The sequence below is a fragment of the Tiliqua scincoides genome, chromosome 6 (genome assembly GCF_035046505.1).
Source record: "Tiliqua scincoides isolate rTilSci1 chromosome 6, rTilSci1.hap2, whole genome shotgun sequence".
Taxonomy (NCBI): domain Eukaryota; kingdom Metazoa; phylum Chordata; class Lepidosauria; order Squamata; family Scincidae; genus Tiliqua; species Tiliqua scincoides.
The window spans coordinates 63192508-63215111 of NC_089826.1; the positions used below are offsets into that span (position 1 = coordinate 63192508).

The 22604-nt window shown below is 43.1% G+C and overlaps 1 protein-coding gene across 7 annotated transcripts in view; it reads right to left on the reverse strand.

The window, feature by feature from the left end:
- The window catches only part of PCM1 (pericentriolar material 1), a 62779-nt gene extending 46778 nt beyond the window's left edge, over positions 1-16001 (reverse strand). For 3 of the 7 annotated variants that reach the window (XM_066632961.1, XM_066632957.1, XM_066632962.1), the window contains exons 1-8: positions 15851-16001; positions 10715-10839; positions 10056-10301; positions 8467-8739; positions 6786-6956; positions 6506-6625; positions 1617-1794; positions 1061-1170 (exon numbers count right to left, since the gene is read on the reverse strand). In XM_066632961.1, coding sequence (XP_066489058.1) covers positions 1061-1170; positions 1617-1794; positions 6506-6625; positions 6786-6956; positions 8467-8739; positions 10056-10301; positions 10715-10810 — 1194 coding nt within the window. In that variant the 5' untranslated portion in view covers positions 10811-10839; positions 15851-16001. Of the gene's footprint in view, positions 1-1060; positions 1171-1616; positions 1795-6505; positions 6626-6785; positions 6957-8466; positions 8740-10055; positions 10302-10714; positions 10840-15021; positions 15327-15769; positions 15804-15850 lie in introns of those variants that run through there. The other 4 variants (XM_066632964.1, XM_066632963.1, XM_066632958.1 and 1 more) reach the window with 3 other exon arrangements.
- Positions 16002-22604: the final 6603 nt, after the last annotated feature.

The following is a 22604-nucleotide window of genomic DNA, read 5'->3' on the forward strand; positions in this document are numbered from 1 at the left end:
TCTAAATAGGTACGAAGTCACCTCAGCACTATTAGCATAAGAAGTATAATAATGAGTGCCCCAAGGGCTGTGCATGTTCCTTCTTGAATAGCATTTTTGGGTGCAACATCCTGCACACTTGTGAGCTCCAATTGTCCACCATGGGCACCTGGCCTCACAGGTAGCCTGGAGCTAAAAGATCTACAAGAGAAGCTGACCCAGGTGAGAGATAGGGATTAATAGAGATAGCCAGCTAGCTTTATTATTTTATTGCTGATATGTTTCCTAGATGTTTATGCCTCTAGCATTTGCTGCCTTATGTAACCTTATGAACTTAATAAACTAAAATCTCTTTTACTAAGTTGTTTCATTGTCTGTTGGGGACAAAGGTTCAGAATCCTGCCTAGCCGTTCAGCAAGCTACCAAGCACTCATTGAGGTCTAGTAACTTGAGGACTGAAGTTTTAACTGGAGAAAGAGCTCAGTGCCTGCAAGGGATAGAGTTAAGCCTAGAGGGTCTCAGTGTCCCTGAACTAAGGCACTGGCACATACAGGGTGGTGGCAGTACTACTGGACAGGGGGGCCTTGAGGGCTTTAGGGTTCAAGAACCAAGAACTCTGAGCACCCCAAACCCCCCCTAAGTTTACAACAGTAATTCAAAGGAATTTTTTCAGGTACCTAATAGAGGACCTGAAAAAAAACCTTGCCACTTACCATTTTTTTGAATATACTATATTTCCACAAACTAACATACATGAAGCAAACTAAGGTTCCACATTCATATGACTACAATGTAAGGACATGCTGAATGGTAGGAACCATCTGAGAGAGGTTTAGATCAGGTTGCTCAAACACAAGGACTGAACTTCTTGAGCTCCCTATAAGCTGGAACTGAGTACTATAAAACTATACCCTTTTCCATGACACATGTCAATGAAGAAACTGACATGGTTGCAACGGGAAAAGATCAATGTTATCATGCTCAGAAAGGAAGTAAAATACTTCTTAAGTATATCAAACCATTTGCTACAAACTAATTGGCAAACTGCTGATAAAATCATGTACACAGTATAAAAGATCACCTGAGAATCATGAAGTTGATTGTGAAATCGTTGAATTAAGTCATTTAATTCTTCATTCAGTTCAGATGTTAGACTCACTCCAGAAATGCTGCCTGTGGTTTCTGTTACAACTAAAGGCGGGGAGAAAAAAAAGACACTCTTATTCTAGATCTAGAGAACATCAGCTTTTCCAATAGGAGTAAAATTGCACATTTGTTAAAGATATCTTTAAAATTTCTGATGATTACTACAAGCTTAAATGTAGGCTACGTCATACTCATCATCTATGGCTATCCAAATGCTTCTCACGTCACTGTTACTTAGCTAGGTTGTTCATATAACACATAGCGCTGTTATGCTTTCTGTTCAACTGTACACCATATTTCATTTAACATGCACTGGGGTAGATGTCTTAAATGAGAACATTCCTCCCAAGGAAATGTGAACAGTTTGACTGTTGGACAACTCAGACCTCTGGCCACTATGGCAAAAGTAGAACAAAATCTGATACAATCAACCCACCATTTGATTGTGAGGAAGAAAAAACTTATGTTAAGTACATAGAACTTCAGCATACCAGAATCATCCATGACAGCAATAGCTTGTTCTGCTTTATGCTGCAGAGCTAGTAGAGCTGCTTGTCTCCCTTGAAGAGCTTTCAGTTGTTCCTGCTGTTGTAACATCCTCTTCAGTAAATCGTGCTGCTTCTTTAAATTTGCAAGCTCTTCTGTAGCTTCCTGCTGGGGATCTCTAGCCTGGAAAACAAAGACAGATAGTAATGAACAACAAAGGTATGGTATTAGTATGACAGTTGGTGATTAACATGAAGTTTAGTACAAAAAATAATTATGCTTATTATATTGCAAAAAAAAAAAGGTAAGGTTACTATCTGTAGTCTTATTTCAGTAGCAAACCGATTAAACTTGAACCTCTGAACCCCTTTTTAAAAAAGGAAACTACTGCAGGTGAATGTCACTTAGCGACATTCCGATCAGCGATGGGCGGCATATATGACAGTCTGTCAGACGTCTCTACAGTTCCCCTATGGTTACAGAGGGAAGTGGCTTTTTGGAGGGGCCAAACCAGCCATTCTGAGCCCCGCAGGGGTCACAAGTGAACATGCATGGCCTCTGCAGGGCTCAGAAAAGCCTCCAAAGGCAAAGGGAGCATAGCTCCCCTAGGTTATGGAGGCTTTAAACAGGTGACATCATTTAACAATAATGGGGTTAAAGACGGGGTTCAGGGAACACATACCCATTGTTAAGTGACGCTCACTTGTACCTGAATTACCACACTACAAGGTGCTTATCTTATAATGTCTTGGAATTCCAAGTATCTGCTTATTTTTTTGACAATATTTTATCAGAGGGACATCAGTTATTTTTGGTTTTTTAAAGCAACACTGAGAGTTGGTCTGTTAGTTCAATTACTCTGCATTTAACCTATTGCGATATTATTCTGCCTTTTCTGAGGGATCAGGAACAATTAAGTCAGTAAGACCCACTTTTCCTTTTGTAACACCTTTCACACAACCATCAAAAAAGAGGACACACCAGCCAAAGGACAATCAAGCCTACTGATTCCAATGAGGACAGTGAAGCTATTTATTGCAATGTTATATAACTCTCCATTTTACAGTAAAAACGAAGAGCGAGAGAAAGAGTTACTAACAGAAGTAAATATCAAATCACCATTCCCATCACCTAGTACAAACATCTTCCCAAAAACATTCAAGACTAGCACAACAGACAACTGTTCGTTATAATGACTAATCTGAATGCTTATAGTAACTACCAGATGGGAATATGGGAATGGAAAAGGAAGTCTTAAGAAACTGAAACTAACCTGCAAACACACCACTACCAAAATATAGAAGATGGAATAAGCAGTTTAATTGTGCTTATTAAACACTAATTAAATAAGTGCTTAATTGGAAACACCAAAATGGCCCCAGCTCTTGGGGTCGTAATTCAATGGTAATGCATACATGTTTCCTACAGAAAGTCCCAGGGCTAGGGACTTCAATCCTTGGCCTAGGAAAGATAGCTGTCCAAAAATCCTACATCGCCTGGCAGTGTAGACAAAACTGAGTTAGATGGATCAATGGTCAATATAAGATAGCATCATATGTTCAGCCTCTAAACTCAAGTTCTACCAAAAGGCAATGAAGTATTTTATTCCACCAGCACAATGACTGGATAAGATACTGTGGACGTACACAAAGACTGTGTTGATTACTGCTAAAAGGCAGCAAAACGGCAGATGCGTTTCAATGTAAGTAAGTGTAAAGTCATGCACTTTGGAGCAAAAAATCAAAACTTCACATATAGGCTAATGGGTTCTGAGCTGTCTGTGACAGATCAGGAGGCTTGGGGTTGTGGTGGACAAGTCGATGAAAGTGTCGACCCAATGTGCGGCGGCAGTAAAGAAGGCCAATTCTATGCTTGGGATCATTAGAAAAGGTATTCAGAACAAAACAGCTAATATTATAATGCCACTGTACAAATCTATGAAAAGGCCACACCTGGAGTATTGTGTCCAGTTCTGGTTGCCGCATCTCAAGAAGGATATAGTGGAAATGGAAAAGGTGCAAAAGAGGGCAACTAAGATGATTGCTGGGCTGGGGCACCTTCCTTATGAGGAAAGGCTACAGCATTTGGGCCTCTTCAGCCTAGAAAAGAAACGTCTGAGGGGGGGACATGATTGACACATACAAAATTATGCATGGGAAAGATAAAATGGATAGAGAGATGCTCTTTACAGTCTCACATAACACCAGAACCAGGGGACATTCACTAAAATTGAGTGTTGGGAGGGATAGGACAGACAAAAGAAAATATTTCTTTACTCAGTGTGTGGTCGGTCTGTGGAACTCCTTGCCACAGGATGTGGTGACCGCATCTGGCCTGGATGCCTTTAAAAGGGGATTGGACAAGTTTCTGTCCAATGGAGGAAAAATCCATTATGGGTTACAAGCCATGATGTGTATGTGCGACCTCCTGATTTTAGAAATTGGCTAGGTCAGAATGCCACTGCAAGGGAGGGCACCAGGATGCAGGTCTCTTGTTATCAGGTGTGCTCCCTGGGGCATTTGGTGGGCCGCTGTGAGATACAGGAAGCTGGACTAGATGGGCCTATGGCCTGATCCAGTGGGGCTATTCTTATGTTCTAAATATATTTTAAAAAAACAACTTGGGATCAGTTGTTTGGGATCATATAGCTAGATCAACAACCTGACACTGCCTCCCACAGGAAGATATTTGTGACTAGGACCAAGAATCAATTAAGAAACAGCATGTAAGGCATTCATTTTTAATGACTCCACCTAAGCAGGCATTTTTCAAAAATGTAATTTTGCATGGAATAATGTAGAGCTAAGTGGAATTTTGCCAATATTAAGAAAATAAAGCCTTTGAAAGAACAAATGCAATTAAGAAACACTTTAAACTGCTGTAAAGATCATTCATGGAAGAGAAAAAGGAAATCTGCATATTGAGGCACTATATTGTAAGATTTCCAAGGCAATATTTATCAAAGTATTCAAATACCTTTGAAAGTAATCCAGGTTCTTGGCTATTAATCCTATTAGGCCAGATTTCCCTGCCATTCAAAGCAGTTCTGTCACTGTTCACTTTTGAACTTGCTGTAACGGCCATGTCTGAAACCTGTCCTTGAGAAGCTGAATTCCCTAGTTTGTCCTCAATGCGGGGTCGAGTTTTCAGACTAAAAGATACCTCCTTTATCAAATAGTTCAATAAGTTAGACTCTGAACACACACTCCTACTAAAATAATTTTTCAGTTCATATAACTACTGTCCTACTCTGATTTGTCAATACATATTCTTTTTAAATTATATCCTCAATCCAATATATTTCAATTATGGCAGAAATAAAAAATATTAATCCTGTGATCCAGAGGCACATGCAAGATTCTTGCTGTAGGTGGCTCCTTCCACCGAGACTTGTAGTTGCCTTTTAAACTCCCAGAAACTTAGAAAGGAAGTGGGTTTGGAATAAAGACTGCTAAAAAGGGGGCCATTTCTTCCAAAACAGAATACATGAAGGTCTAGTTCATACATTACCATCTGTGGCATGAGAGTGCCTGTGATGTGGCTCTCCCCCTCCCCTCTTTGTTCCCTGTAACCTTTGATAGAAATGGAATAGACCAAGGGGACAGCAATAAGATTACCTCCAATTAATACCTATGATCTGGCATCCACAGTGCACATAGGAAGACTGTGAAGTCCACATGGACCTCATACACAGAAACATGCCTGTTCTATTTTATTAAGAGGAGAGGACTGCTTCACATGCAAGAGAATCTCCATGTGTGTACAGGACCACTCTTCATAGGCAAGAATGGGACACCATAGTACACAAAGGTCTTGGTACTGTGACCAAATTGTGTCAAAACTCAGTAATGGTCACTTTTTCACATTCCTTTATAGAACATTGAATAGTTAATTATTCTGCCACTTCACAAATCAAAGCAAACAGAAGCGACATCTAACATTCTAAAAGCAGTTTAGCAGTTTGAATCTCACACATTCAATTACTACTCACCTTTCACTTACGAGTAACAATTTCTTCTGAATGGGTGGCAAATCTCTCACATCCAATCTACTCCCACTGAATGTTTCAGGTTAAATTTTATACATTCCTGCTCAGCTGAACACCTTTCAGTACCAGGACTTGCTTTTGCCTACCCTTCTTCACAACCAACTGTCAAGCACATCCTCATGGCCCCCTGTCCCTAAGCCACTCTCTGAACAATAAGTTTGTGTGACAGCAGGACAAACACGAGCAGGTTAAAACCAGAACGGCAGAAGAGAAAAGTTAGGGAAAAGGGAGGGAAAAGTTAGGGATGGACTACTACTCACCTTATCCATCCAAAAAAGGGAAGAAATCTTGTATGGGTGGGGAGAAAGGATGCTTAAAACCTAGGAAGTGGCCATTCTTATATAACTAAGAGATGAAACAGAGTAGGCAGAAGAAAAGTGGACAAAGAAGAGGACAAAAAGATAAAGAATGACTACCTGTCCTATTCCTCCTAAATAAATCTGATCACTGTACAGTGGAAAGTTACAATCTGGTTCTTAAATTCTGTCCACCTGGTTTAGAGAAATGTTAACAGATAACTCTTCAAACTACAATTGTTGGTCTCTGACCCCTCATACCCATTACCTCCTAGGGTTCAAAGCAGAGGTTACCAAAATATTTGGGGGAAGAGGCAGCACTTCATGCTGAAGTATGACTAGAGAAGTGAAGGAGTCATATTCTGTGAGCAGCTCTGGTCACAGCAGTTTGGATTTGAGCCATTGCAATTCAAAATTATTACTTTTTAAACATTGTGTTTTGGGAGTTTGTAGTTCAGTTCAGTTGAAACAAAATTCAGATTCACATTATCAATCAGCTGCAGAGAAAACAGATAAGCTCCAACACCTTAATTACTAAAAAACAGCTTACCGTTGTATCTGAAACTTCAGACTGCACATCTATGTTTAGCGATGTGCTCTCAGCTACAGAACCAGATCCCACAGCTGAATCTATAGTCCGAACATCCTCCTCCTCCTCATTTTCTCTAGCCTGGAATATTTTAGTAGCATAAACAAAAACTATATAAATGGAGTAGTAAGGGGAACTTTAAGGGAAAGAGCTACACTTTAAACTCATCCCCCATAGCAACATCCAAAGTCAAGGATACTCTCACAATTTTTGAAAAACATGCTTATGCTCTCCAACTTACAAGCATCTTCTGCAAAAATTTCAGGTAAGATTTCTCCTGTTCTTTCAGGTGATCTATGAGATGTGATAAGCGTTCAACATTAGCAGACCTCTCATTTTTCTCAACAAGATCATCTCGCATGGAACTAGCTTTTGCAATATAGTCACGAATTTGAACTAATCTGCTCACAATCTGAAAAGTCACAAAGAACAATAATAAGTCAACTATATCTGATATACAAATACCAGTTATCACTGAATATAAACGATTTTAATAAAACAAAATAGGTGATTTCAGATTTACAGATTATAGATTCAGACTATAGCAAGATTTCAGACTATAGCAAAAAAAAAGTTATACCAATCATAAGAATAGATACAGGTCATTTCTAGTTATCCACTAAGGTTCCGTTCTGCAACTGTCAGTGGATACAAAAATCAGTGGATACTAAGTCAATGGGAAAATAATTTTAAAGACCCACTTCCAGGTTTTTTGCTCCTCCACTGTTGCTCCAGAATGCATTGGTATAGACACTATTCCACATTCAGCCACTAGATGAATAATGGAATCTAATGGAATGAAATTATGGCTGAATACAGGATAGCATTTATACTAATGCATTCTGGGGTGACAATGAAGGAGCAAAATTCCCAGAAGTAGGTCTTTATAGCTATCTTTAACCCTGAGAAGCTTGCAACCAATGTGGCTTAACAGTACGAAGGTAGGAAGTGGTATTTTGACACGTTTTTTCCTTGTTACACAACATTTAAAGGTGGACTCCGGTATCAGTCGCGAATCAGATAAGTGGATAATGAGCCATGACTTGTATACCCAAACGGAAACCATTGCAAATTTAGAACCCAAGATATAAAGCAACAGCTGTTCATATACGCGAATAAAAACATAAAATATTCATCCCAATAAGGTGCACTAGCACAACTAGTCTAATGGCTCAATCCTATCTTCCACTGACGCACGGAGCCACTGCATCCTGCACGCCGGCAGACCAGGCTGGTTGAGAAAGGTAAGTAAAGAAAATTTTTACTTATCTCTCCAGCTGCTACCTGGTCCTCTATGGGATTCCTCATATCTATGCCAACGCTTTTGCTTGTGTAGATTTGTGTAGATGTCGCAGGAAACACGTCAGGCCTGGGACAGGGGTACATGATTTGAAAGCCACCAGTACAGCTGAGATCCACCCTCGTCCCAATCTACCCCCACCAGCAGCAAAACTGCATTGGTGGCCAGCCTGCCCTGTGTTGCTGGTTATGCGAGGCCTTCTGGGAGAGGCTGCTGTGGCTGCATTCCACAAAGATAGGATTGGGTTGTAAATCTGTAAACCTATACACACTTTTCTCAGAATAAAGCCCACTAAATACAGTGGAACTTCTGAGCAGGTATGCATAGGATTGTGCTATAAAAACCTCCAACATGTCACAGGAAGAAATTCAGCTTGTCCAGCTGTAATTCACATTTCTATTACCAGGATTTGCTTAGCTGACTATGTCTAAGACATCAGGAAAAAAAAATGATCCAGTCAAAAAAAGCTGTTTTTAAAAAAGCCCTTGTAATACTTCTAACACAATAATAGTTGCTCTATGCTCATAAAATGAATGTTGGGCGGGGGGACCATAACAATTAGGTACTACATTTAAGATCTATTTCAAATTAAATCTGATTAAAAATTAACCACAAGCAGCACCTGGCTACTGTCCACTGCAGGTTCACCTCTTCCATCTTCTTCAATTGAAACAGGACAATTCTGCAACAAATCTTTACTCAAGGCAGTTGTAACTAAGTCTTTATATTGTGATGTTCCCCCAGTATCTTGTGCTTGAGAACTTGCCGCAGCATCTTTGCCTTTGTTAGTATTAATCTGCAGTGACAGGAAATTGAATGGCTTTCTGTTTTCATTAAGCTGGCGTTTGTTGTTAGCAGCTGTTGCTCTGCCTTGAGAATCACTTCCAATACTTCTCTACAAAAAGCAAAATACCACAGAATTACTAACACGCTCATTTCAAATACTGTTCTAGTTTTACTGTTTAGCAACTTTGTCATGAACTATTAGATAATAATTTGAAGAAGCAAATGAGTAGAGTGGGCCCACTGTATTTGCGAATTTGAGACAGGCAAATTTCACTACATACAGCTCCCAAACCTATGGGGTCGGTCCCACACAAACCCTCCAGTGTAGCAGCGCAAGATGCTGCTTTGGGAAGCACCTAAGGCTTGTTATGGCCTTGTTGCTTGTTGGGAGTGTAGAGCACTGAAAGATGTCGCAGTTTGGATGCTGCTTGGGAAGCCCACAAGGCCTAGGGCCTGGTGGCTTGCTGGGAGTACAGAAAGTAGATGCACTGAAGGGTTAGTAGGAACTGAAATAGCAAGGAATCAGAGCAAGGATGAGATGGCAGTCATAGATTCAAAGGGTATAATGGTGGCAGAAGAGCTGGAAGCAGAACGCTGGGAGATTGAGAGAGAATGCGCTCCTCCCGGCTAGCCCGCTCAGCCTTTATTGAATCTTAAAAACATGACACAATACTATTACAACATTAAGGGTTATTAAAGGTTAATAAGATTATACTGGCTGCCTACTAGCTAGTTCTGGCTTGACCACAATACACATTCCTGAGATATGATTCTGTTGTTCACAGCACTGGGTTCAGAGTCATCACCAAGGCCAAGAGTTTGCTCTTGCTGCGCAGGTGCAGAATGTGTTCTGCTATTGCCACATTTGCCAAGGCATTCAAAACCTAGCGCTTGTGCATTCTATATTTACTGCACTCCAGAGGTGTCCAGAGCTGTGATCCTGTCACCTCTGGAGGGTGTTCCGAGGCCTTCAGAAGGCCTTGGAAGGTCACATCTGGTTTTTCCTGAAAAGTGGAAGTGATGTTTAAAGGCCTTAAAAATCCTACAAAAGGCCAGGCCTCCCCAGGGTAACAGTGACCTCAGCACCTTACCTTCAGCTCTGCACCTCACTTTTCCCTGTCTGCAGAGGGGAAAAGATGGAATGCACACACATCAAGGTACTTGAGCAACTGCTAGCCTCTCAATGGTGGTTCTGCCTGACTCTTTCCATACTTGTGGGTAAATAGTTCCAAGGCAGGGAAACTGTACTTTATATTCAACTTAAATGCAAGGGGAGAATCAGGCAATACAGCCACCATTGCTGGGAGAATAGCAACTATCCAAGTTCCTGATTCTGCACTCCAGAGCTGCCTTATTCACCACATCTGTCTCCTGTCCAAAAGGGTTTTAAAAATTCCTGTTTCACTCAGTTTGGTAAATACAAACCTGATCCAAGTCACTGAAATTTATTCTTTGCTTAAGTTTTTCAAGTTCTGCCTGCTCTGGGACAGACATCTGGGACATGTATCTTGTATGAGGAAAGCTATGTGGAGTTTTTGACTTCCGTCGTCCAATTCCTGGTGTGGATTCTGGAGAAATGTCATTAGTAAGTCTTGTTTCACTTCCACCAACACCTTTTTTCCTGTTTTTCTCTGAAGATCTGTTTGGTCTCTTTGGCTGACCACCCCAGCCCTTTAGAAACACAAATAAAACAGGAACAAAAGATTATCATTACTGAAAAACGGGATGACTTCAGATAAAAACGTCTAGGCAAGCAAATACTGAAATTAAAATTACTTTGACATTAACAATTTAAATTTTACTTTAAGGCAAGTACAAGCACATTATACTTCAAGATATTATTGTGACAAGTTTCTGTTACCACTTGCAAGAATGCTATCTAATTTTATTTCATAGTTGTACTTTAAAATGCATATTGGTTTTTATATCTGCTTTGGTGCAAAAATGGGTTAAAGCATTCCTTATTTTTATAGAGAATTCATAACTAATCCAAATTCACATACAACCCATTTCTCATTGACATCTAAAACATTTTAATATAATACCATATGCTAAAATATGAATATCAGAAATGCTGGCTGTACCGTATTGTTCAATCGATCATCAAGGCTCTCATTGCCCCAGTTGGGTAAGTCATGATCATCCATTCCTTCTTCAAAAGGACTGCCTCCTGCTGCCATGTTATTTAATCAACGACTATAAGAAACACCTGCAAGAAAACATTTAGCACAGAACACTTTAGCACAGAACACCTCTGACTTGTACTTATAGTGAGAAGAGACTTCAATGCAAATTTTGATCCCCTTAACATATTAAAGAGAAGATCAAGAAAACACAGTACTCAAACACTTTCAAAAAGATTCAGAAATGCTGCCTTAGCAAAAACAAAAGCAAAAAAAGCTAACATGGACTCTGATTTAAATTATGTGCTTGTAATATCACTGAGGATGAATACTTATGAGATGAATACTGAAGCCAAGAGCACACTTAATTGTGAGTGAGCCTCACTGAATTCAGGGAAGTTAACTTCTGAATAAAAATGCATAGGGTGAGATAGCGAACCAGATAAAATTTGAATGGTATGCTTTCCTTATTTTTTAATCATACTCCTAAAACTCCTATATTTTCTAGTAATATTTAACTCTCCTGAGTGTCTTTCAGAGGTCAAACCAAAGCTATGCATGACTACTCAGAAGTAAGTCCCAGCAAGTTTAATGGGATTTAGGGCCAAATCCTATCCTCCCTTAGCACTGGCGCTGAGCTTCAGCACTAGCACTAGGCATTTTAAACATGCCAAAAAGCAAGTTTATGACACCTTGGGAGAAAGGAGTGTTGGCGCTAGGCCACCACCCATCAGCACTGGGCCCAGCGCTGGATGGACGCGACTGTGTGACCACCAGAGCAAGGTAAGAGTGCCGGGCGGCAGTGCAGGCTTGTGAGGCAGAGGGAGTAACCAACCCGGAGGAAGGTGGTACCACTGGAGGTCTTCTCTGCCAGATCCTATCCTCTGTGTTGGGTTGAAAAGCCAAACATAGAGGTTCTCAAGTCTGCACCAACAAAATAGCGGGGCCTGGGGTTTTCCTCAGGGGAAGGGAACAAAAGTCCGCTTCTCCTGAGGAGATCTCTGACAGCTTCCAGCACCCATGGAATACAGCTATCACCATTTTGGCACCACTGTTCCTCTGGTCGCCAGGAAGGATAGGATTGGGCTGCTCCTCCTGTTATATATGTATAGAATTCCAGCCTCAGTATAGTGGAAGGGCCTAATCCTATCCAACTTTCCAGTGCCTATGCAGCCACAATGCAGCCCAGAGGCAAAGGAACAAACATTTCCTTACCTTGCGGAGGCCTCTGTGACAAACCCTCCACTGCAAGATGCAGCACATTCCCCATTGGTATAGTTGCATGAGCACTGGGAAGTTAGCTAGGATTGGGACTGAAGTGATATTTGAGTTTTATGGCTTTGCTCCACGGCTAAACATACTAAAATCTTGTCAACACTGCCTTACTGAAGAGCAGCACAGATACCGACGGTTTTACTATACATTCACTTCTTTCCTTAAAAGTCTAACAGATCTAAATCCCTACTGAAATTACTAGCATAGACTATACTTTGAATTAACAAGACATCCATGTGTACATATGTCTTCTGTTTAATTTTGCAACTAGTCCTTTCTTTCTCATTTTCCTAGTGGCTATTTCCAGAAGAATCCTCTTATAAAAGCTTTGCTGCCCTGCCACGCTCTTTTAATTTCCAAGAATCTAAGAGATGAACATAGATTGCCATCTAGGGCTATGCACAAATGTGTTGCCCCTCACCACTGTTTTAAACAAAATCTATATAGATAGAAATGTACATAAAGCCATAAAAAAGCCTATTTCCTGAAGTTCCCAGAATTGAAGTGCTGTAAGAAAGCTCGTTCAAACATCTCAGAGTCCAGATCCTGAAACACTTTAGATCCTAATGTTGGCGGATCAAATGCATGCACATAACTGTTCTCAGTGCCAAGACCCAGAAAGGTTCTGCAAGCTATTCCATTAGAAAGTGTTTGTTTTGAAAGTACCAAAAAAGGGGGTCACCATGTCCTTATAAACTCCACTGATTTACATAGAAAGTTATAAAACAGATATAGCATAATTCAATACCCCAAATTAGTATCACCAACAAATATGCACAGAAATGAAATCAAATTGTGCAATAAATTTCAGCAGACTGCTGGCAATACTAAGGTCAAGTCAAGAACTATTTTATCCATTCCAGTCCTGGCACATTACTGGCATGCCAATAGACAAAGCAATGTTAGCAGGAAAAATTATTTTTTTCTACTAGTAGCGTTTCTATGTGTATTTACTAGGAAGCCCAATTAACTGGGCTTATGTTTCAGGAAGTATGTACAAAGATTATCACTGTCGCCCAGTCTTGGTTTTATTCAGAACTCAATGCCCATCTTTACAACTTTTACTGTTACAGTTTAGTACTGCAATGGCGCTTTAGATCCAAGCAACAAGATCAATTGAGGTTAGTTATATACAGAGAGTTGCCAAGCATTCTGTAAACACCTCAGAACAAAAAGTCTGCAACTAAGCTCCAATTCTTCAGTGAGCTTATCCTCTGTGAAAGAGCAATGAAAATAACAAAAGATATGCAGTCTTAAGACATCCCCTTACATTTCTCACTGAAAACAGACAAAAGCTAACAGCTTACTAGTGGACTAGATCTCAGAAATATAGAAATATCCACAACTTGTGGACTAGATCTTAGAAATATAATGCTGCTGCTGGGAAACAAACTGATGTACCTACATGACAGCTCCTATATTCATATAAAGAAAGCTCTTTGTGTGATTTTTAATTGTATCTAACATCAGGGTACATTGCGTGGGAAGCTTCCTATGGTCCACATCTGATACTTCTAACAAAAGGAAACATGGAAGAAAACAGAACGGACTGTTATTTTTGGGAAGGAGTGAATACCCAAGAAGAGGCCTTCCATTATGGGTTGTGGGATACCTGCATTGACTTTATGATTTCCTTGGCCTGTCACATGCTGACTCCTGACCATACAGCAGTGATTCCCAACCTGGGGTATGTGTATCCCCAGGGGAACATGCCAGGACCTTTACGGGTACTTGAAAAAGAACTGAATAATGGCAGGAAAAGGAAGGTCTGTATTAGAATGCCTTGTGGGGCTGGCAAGGGAGGAAGGAAGGCAGTTACTTGGCTGTGAAAGCCCTACCAACTGCAAGTTTCTGGTCATCAATTCATGGATTATCAGATATGGATTGGTACTTGAAAACATATAAATTTGAAACACCATTAACTATAGTAATTACAAACATTTTGCTAATATTGGGGATACAATTTATGGAAGTGGACTGTTACACAAGTAAAAAACATTGGGAACATCGGGTGACTAGAAGTCATAATCGCAAAAGAGGACAAAGCACCCAAAAATGTAGGACATCCAAGAAAAAAGTAGGACATGGCAAAATAAAGGCTGGAAACACTCCTATATGGATTTCATGTGGTTAATTTAAACACTATATTACTGCTTATTAAATTGAAAACTATATTACGTATAATTCATTACATATAATTTATTCATTACAAAAATAATATGTGCTGCCTGCTCACAGGGAAAAGGAGGACATTTAAGTTATTTTCCAGGACACAAGGCTAAAGGGAATGTATCCTGGAAGAAGAGGACATCTGGTCACCCTGATTGGGAACCACTGCCATACAGGATTAGCATAGCACAGGTTGAGGAATTTACAAAGAGCAAATAGACTTGGAGCCCAATCTATGCATGTCTACTCAGAAGTAAGCCCCATTATAGTCAACAAGGCTTACTCCCAAGTAAGTGTGGATAGGATTGTGGCCTTAATCAGACCATCAGCCACCCTGTTAACCCACTCAGAAAACAAACAACCATTTCTGCAAGGACTACCACTGATTAACCCCCACCCCCAATTACCAAGAGCAGAAAATTTTTCAGAGGCATTAACTCTGTTGAGGCAAAAACAAAGAACCTCTTAAGGAGCATCTTAAGACCAAATGACTTAGAGCACTGGTTCTCACACATTTAGCACCCAGACCCACTTTTTAGAATGAGAATCTGTCAGGACCCACCGGAAGTGTGACACCATCAAGTAGGAAAATTTTTCACAATCCTAGGCTGCAATCCTACCCACACTTACCCAGGAGTAAGTCCCATTTAGTATCATTGTTAAAAGAATATACATAGTTGCTTATTAAAAGTACAGGTCTGTAACACTTAATGCAGTCAACATACCATGGCAGCATCAAGTCTAATACATTAAAAATAAAATACTGAAATGAATAGGGACCCACCTGAAATTGGCTCACGACCCACAGTTTGAGAAGCACTTACCTAGAGGCTAATCCTATGCATGGCTACTCAAAAGTAAGCCCCATTATAATGAACGGAGCTTACTCTGAGGAAAGTGTGGAGAACACTGCAGCCCTACCGGGGAGACGATCGCCACCCAGGCCGGAGAGCAGAGGTCAGCGGAACTGCTCTCCAGCAGCACCCGAGCCGCCGCCGCCGCCGCCGTCTCACTTGCCTCTGCGGGGAGGGGGAAGGTAAGCGGCTAGAGTCGCAGGTGAAGAGCCCGCGCCTTCCTCCTGATGGGCGCCAAAAGGCAGACCTGGGGGAGGAGGCCGCCTGGCTCGAGGCCGAGGAGGGGGCGGGGAGAGACCGCGTAGTCTCCCTAGCAACAAGGTATCACTGGCCCTCCTTCCGGTCACCCTGCAAGGGAAGGGGAGGGGCGGACTCTGTCAAGAGGTCGCGCGGCGGCCAACGGCCACGCCCCCTCAGGGAAGGCGCGCGCGCGCGCGCTAGGGGCTTCTCGGAGCGAGAGGCAGAAGAGGTCGCGAGGCCAATGGCCACGCTCCCTCAGGGAGGGAGGCAGGGAGGGGCGCGCTACCTCATAGAGGCAGGGCCGCAAACACCCCCACTCCGGTCACTGCTCGCCCCCCGCCGCCTCCCCCTCAGGAATCCGTCCCGCCCCTCCTTCGGCCACGGAGCGAAGGGAGTCTCGGTCCTTCAACTGTTTCCCTGAGCGTCGCGGGCTCGCGCCGGGAGGGAGGGAGCCACTTGATGGAGTCCCCTCACATACCCCTTCCAACGGCCGCTTCCACCGCCATCTTGGTCTTCTTTCTGTGGAAAGAAGGGGAAGGGGAGGCGGAGGGATACACACCGTTGCCTAGGAACCGTCTTCGTCCAACGACGGTGCTCCTCCGCGTCCAGCGTTCCGGCTCCCCCCGTTAGTCACGTGACCTGCTAGGCTTCGCTTCCCGCTCCCCTCCCCGCGCTACTCTGTTTTCTACAGGCGGAGAGACACCCGGGAAGCTTCTGAGGGGTCGCCCTTGGCATATGAAAGGAAAACTACATTTCCCAGAATGCAAAGCGCGCGTGTTGTGTTGCGAAACAGCGACGCTTTTCTCTGAGAGGGTTCTGGGATTTGTAGTGTGACTGTGTTTCCCTTCACAGCAACGATGCATTCTGGGAGATTTACAGCCTAATCCTATCCACACTTTCCTGGGAGTAAGCCCCTTGACTCAAATGGGACTGACTTCTGAGTAAACATGCATAGCATTGGGCTGTCATTTTCCCTTGGATGAAGTTAAAGGAGGGATTTCAAACTCATTTCATACAGAGTGCCAAAGTTAGCATCCGACTCAGAGCCGGGTGACATCATCAAGCAGAATATGACATCATCAAGCAGAATGCTGCATCATTAAGAAGGAAGTGACATCATCAAGCAGAATGTGACATCATTCAAGAGACAATGGCCAGAAATGAGCACTTTGTTCTGGTGTAGAAACTACTAGCTCCAAATGTCTAAAGAGAAAATCTGCAAATCTTGTTCATCTTTCCAAAATACAATGGAGCCCAATTAACATGCTGTGAGAGCCCAATTATAATCGGGGGGGGGGGGGGCTGGATAAATTGCTTCCAAGGGCCGCATTTGGCTCATGGGTCTTATTTTTGACACCCTTGGCCTATCACTTAACCATCGTGCGAAGAAGGAATTTTGGCAGGTGCAGTTCAACATGGAAGCTGCACCTGCCAAAATTCTCTATTCTATACAGTGGTTGAAGGGATAGGCACTCTGTCCCACATCTGGTAACCCTAATATTAACTCATGTTCTTCCTCAAAATGTGATTTTTATTTTGTGTTCACTATTATATTTCTAATAACACAGGCCTACAAAATTGAGGGTCAGAAAAGTTTCTCCCAAAATTTATGGTGGTTTGATATGAATTTGGGGTGCTGATTCCAAAAATGGCATCCATTTTGCCCTCACGTCTAGTTTTGGAGACACGGCATAGCCTATTTAGTGAATGGTTCAAGCAGCTTCCTCATGAGGCTATGCCGTGTCTCCAAAACTAGACGTGTTAGGGTGAAACGCATGCCATTTTTGGAATCAGCACTCCAAATATACCCAGGAATTGGTGTTTAGGGAAGCAAAATGTGTGTTGGCCTGTGTAATTTATTTACAGTCTGTGTGCCATCATTGTGCCATCATTGAAGTTTGTATCCCCAATAACCATGTGGGCTATAGGACTATTCTCAACCATAAGGGAGAATGTGAGGAATAGTTAGAACATAAGAACAGCCCCACTGGATCAGGCCATAGGCCCATCTAGTCCAGCTTCCTGTATCTCACAGCGGCCCACCAAATGCCCCAGGGAGCACACCAGATAACAAGAGACCTCATTCTGGTGCCCTCCCTTGCATCTGGCATTCTGACATAGCCCATTTCTAAAATCAGGAGGTTGTACATGCATATCACGGCTTGTAACCTGTAATTGATTTTTCCTCCAGAAACTTGTCCAATCCCCTTTTAAAGGTGTCCAGGCCAGACGCCATCACCACATCCTGTGGCAAGGAGTTCCACAGACCAACCACACACTGAGTAAAGAAATATTTTCTTTTGTCTGTCCTAACTCTCCCAACACTCAATTTTAGTGGATGTCCCCTGGTTCTGCTGTTATGTGAGAGTGTAAAGAGCATCTCTCTATCCACTCTGTCCATCCCCTGCATAATTTTGTATGTCTCAATCATGTCCCCCTCAAGCACCTCTTTTCTAGGCTGAAGAGGCCCAAATGCCGTAGCCTTTCCTCATAAGGAAGGTGCCCCAGCCCAGTAATCATCTTAGTCGCTCTCTTTTGCACCTTTTCCATTTCCACTATGTCTTTTTTGAGATGCGGCGACACAGAACTGAACACAATACTCCAGGTGTGGCCTTACCATAGATTTGTACAACGGCATTATAATATTAGCCGTTTTGTTCTCAATACCTTTTCTAATGATCCCAAGCATAGAATTGGCTTTCTTTACTGCCTCCGCACATTGAGTCGACACTTTCATCGACCTGTCCACCACCACCCCAAGAGCTCTCTCCTGATCTGTCACAGACAGGTCAGAACCCAACAGCCTATATGTGAAGTTTTGATTTTTTGCCCCAATGTGTATGATCTTACACTTACTGGCATTGAAATGCACCTGCCATTTTGCTGCCCATTCTGCCAGTCTGGAGAGATCCTTCTGGAGCTCCTCACAATCACTTCTGGTCTTTACCACTCGGAAAAGTTTGGTGTCGTCTGCAAACTTAGCCACCTCACTGCTCAACCTTGTCTCCAGGTCATTTATGAAGAGGTTGAAAAGCACCGGTCCCAGGACAGATCCTTGGGCACACTGCTTTTCACTTCTCTCCATTGTGAAAATTGCCCATTGACACCCACTCTCTGTTTCCTGGCCTTCAACCAGTTCTCAATCCAGGAGAGGACCTGTCCTCTAATTCCCTGACTGTGGAGTTTTTTCAGTAGCCTTTGGTGAGGGACTGTGTCGAACGCCTTCTGAAAGTCCAGATATATAATGTCTACGGGATCTCCCACATCCACATGCCTGTTGGCCTTTTCAAAGAATTCTATAAGATTCGTGAGGCAAGACTTACCCTTACAGAAGCCATGCTGACTCTCCCTCAGCAAGGCCTGTTTGTCTATGTGTTTTGAGATCCTATCTTTGATGAGGCATTCCACCATCTTACCCGGTATGGATGTTAGGCTGACCGGCCTATAGTTTCCCAGGTCCCCCCTCTTTCCCTTTTTAAAAATAGGCGTGACATTTGCTATCCTCCAATCTTCTGGCACCGTGGCCGTTTTGAGAGACAAGTTGCATACCTTAGTCAAGAGATCTGCAACTTCATTCTTCAATTCCTTAATAACTCTTGGGTGGATGCCATCAGGGCCCGGTGACTTATTGATCTTTAATTTATCAATGAGGTCTGAAACATCTTCTCTTTTAACCTCTATCTGACTTAATTCCTTGGTCAGGAGGGGCCATTCGGGCAGCGGTATCTGCCCAAGGTCTTCTGCCGTGAAGACAGATGCAAAGAACTCATTTAATTTCTCTGCCATTTCTAAGTCTCCTTTTATCTCCCCTTTCCCCCCTCACCATCCAGAGGGCCAACCGCTTCTCTGGCAGGTTTCCTGCTTCTAACATATTTGAAGACGCTTTTATTATTCCCCTTAATGTTGCTGGCCATGCATTCCTCATAGTCTCGCTTGGCCTCCCGTATCACCTTCTTACATTTCTTTTGCCTCAGTTTATGTTCCTTTTTATTCTCCTCATTAGGGCAAGACTTCCATTTACAGAAGGAAGCTTCCTTGCCCTTCACAGCCTCTCTAACTTGGCTGGTTAGCCATGCGGGCACCCTCCTGGATTTAGTGGAACCCTTCTTTCTTTGCGGTATACACCTCTGCTGGGCCTCTATTACTGTTGTTTTAAGCAGACTCCATGCACTCTGGAGAGATTGAACTCTTTTTACCTTCCCTTTCAACCTCCTTCTAACCAGCCTCCTCATTTGAGGGAAGTCTGCTCGTCGGAAGTCAAGGGTTTTTGTGAGAGATTTGCCCAGTATTCTTCCCCCGACGTGCATGTCGAAACGGATCGCAGCATGATCACTGTTCCCCAACGGCTCCGTAACATTGACATCTCTAACCAGGTCCTGTGTACCGCACAATATTAAATCCAGAGTCACCTGTCCTCTGGTGGGCTCCATGGCTAGCTGCTCTAAGGCACAGTCATTTAGCACGTCAAGAAATCTGGTCTCCTTTTCATGACCAGAACACAAATTGACTCAGTCAATATGAGGATAATTGAAGTCCCCCATTATTACAACCCTGTCCCTCCTTGTCACCTCCCTGATCTGTTTCCTCATTTCAAGGTCCCCTTCCGGTTTCTGGTCTGGAGGACGATAGTACGCCCCCAGTATTACATCGCTCCACGGGCCTGGTAATTTAACCCACAGAGATTCTATGGTGGAGTCGGACCCGCCTTCAATCTCTACTTTGCTGGATTCTATCCCTTCCTTAACATAAATGGCCACCCCACCTCCAACACGCTCCTGCCTGTCCCTCCTGTAGAGTTTATAGCCCGGGATTGCAGTATCCCAGTGATTCTCTGCATTCCTCCAGGTTTCTGTTATGCCCACTATATCAATGTTTTCCCTAGACACCAGACATTCCAGTTCTCCCATCTTTGCTCAGAGACTTCGGGCATTTGCATAAAAGCATTTGTACATGGAATGCCCCAGGACGAGCTGCTTATTCGCTCCTTTGTCCCCGCATCCTCTCACTGTGCCAGACCATCTATCACATCCCATCACGCTACCATTCCCAATTTCTTCTCCTACTCTGCCTTTGTCTTGTTGTTCTCTAATCTCCCCATCCTCGTCCCATAGGGATGAGGACTCCCGAACCAGATGCCCCTCAGCTCCTGTTGGCCTTCCCCCAGGGATCAGTTTAAAAGCTGCTCTGCCACCTTTTTAATGTTATGTGCCAGCCGTCTGGTTCCATTCTGGTTCAAGTGAAGCCCGTCCCTCTTGTACAGGCCCCGCTTGTCCCAAAACGTTCCCCAGTGCCTAACGAATCTAAACCCCTCCTCCCTACACCACCGTCTCATCCACGCATTGAGACCCCTGATCGCCACCTGCCTAGCTGGCCCTGCGCGTGGAACAGATAGCACTTCAGAGAACGCTACCTTTGAGGTCCTGGCTTTCAGCTTCCTACCTAAAAGTCTAAATTTGGCCTCCAGGACCTCCCGGCTACACTTGCCCACGTTGTTGGTGCTGACATGCACCACAACCGCTACCTCCTCCCCAGCACTGTCTACCAACCTGTCTAGACAAGAAGTGATGTCTGCAACCTTCGCACCAGGAAGGCAAGTCGCCATGCGGTCCTCACATCCGTCGCAAACCCCCCTCTCTATGTTTCTAAAAATCGAATCCCCCACTACAAGAAGCCCCCGACCCCCCTCCCGCCGAGGAGTATCCTGAGTGCGTTCGGTTACGGGCCCGTCCCCTGGAGAAGGGGTCCCCCATAGGGGATTGTTTCCCTCCTCTCCAGGATGACGTCCTCCAGCCCCGAGACTTCGCACCCAGGCAGCTGAGGAGCTGCACGCCTGAGGCTGGAACGAAGCCCGATCGTCCCCGGAAGTCTCCCCACAGTCCTTCTCTGCCTGCCTCTGCTTCTCCAGGTCGGCCACCAAGGCTTCAAGGGAGCAGACGCATTCCCTGAGACCTTGGAGCTCCTTGCACTGAGGACACACCCATGACTTATGCCCCAGAGGCATATAGTCATACATGTGGCACTCGATGCAGAACACTGGATAGCCCCCGCCCTGCTGCTGGCTGTCTGACTGCATAGCTCTTTTTTTGTTTTTATTTAGGGGTACTTTTAAAAACCCTACACTGGTTTGCTGCCCTCTTCTCAAGGAAGGGGAAGGGCAGTATCAGGGGCCCTGGCTTCCTTGCCCTGCTGCTGAACTCTCCCAGATGCTAAACTCACGGTACCTTACCTGGCACTTAGCTCCCAGAGGCACTTGGGGTCCCAGAGGCTACGAGCTCCTGCAGAGAGCCACACTTATTAGTCACACTTACTAGGGAGTAAGTTCCATTGAATGCACTGGGGCTTACTTCTGAATAAACATGCATAAGATTGTACTGTAAATTGACTAGGACCCTAGTAAACTATGGCAGACAGTAGGTGTACCAGATACAAAGTGGGCCAGGGTGCCTTTACCTTTAACCATTGTATAGAAGAGGAAATTTTGGCAGCTACAGCTTTTTAAACCCTCCCATTTTGAGCTGCACCTGCCAAAATTCTCTTTTCTATACAATATCCTAATCTCCTAGCCAGCTCCAGTTCCTATTCATTTTCAAAATTCTATTTTAGAATCTTACTTGTTTTTGCTTATTTTTGTACTTATCCTTTATTGGAAATGGAGTCTTCTTTACTTCTTGAAATCAACTTATTCTTTATTCAACAATTTATTCTTTTGAGAGAAATCATTAGTTTTGAAACAGCAGTGTCAGGAAAATAGGGTTATTAAGGTCTACAGTTTGACTCCTTTATGCATCATAAAAGTTTCTCTGAAACATGTAACTACAGTTATCTTCCACTTGTTGTTGTATTGAGCTAATGGGTACAGGAAATTAAACTCCTATGAAGGAGAGACAGACTCATCTCTCCTGCACCTTGTTCAGAGAAACAGATCATTTTTCCAGCAAAGAAGGGTTGGAGGGGAGAGTGATCTATTAATTTCTTTTATCTATTTATGTGGTCTTTTTTTTTCAACTGCAAATGCTTTGAGGGACATTGATTCCCTGAGCTTTTAAAACAAAATTGGAACTCAAAATAAATAACCCAAATCACGACAAAGTCTTATTTTAAGCTGCTAACACTTTTGTTTCAGATCTCCACTATCCCCTTCCCTTTTTGTCTACCAAGATTTCTTGCAGTGGCCACAGAAGTCATTGGCTGCACTGCAAGGTTGTATGTAGTACAAGAACAGTGTGGAAGATACTGGTTTGGATCTTAATACCACTTCAATACAATGCCAATTAAGGATCTTAATGCCACTTCAATACAGTACTCTAACTGTG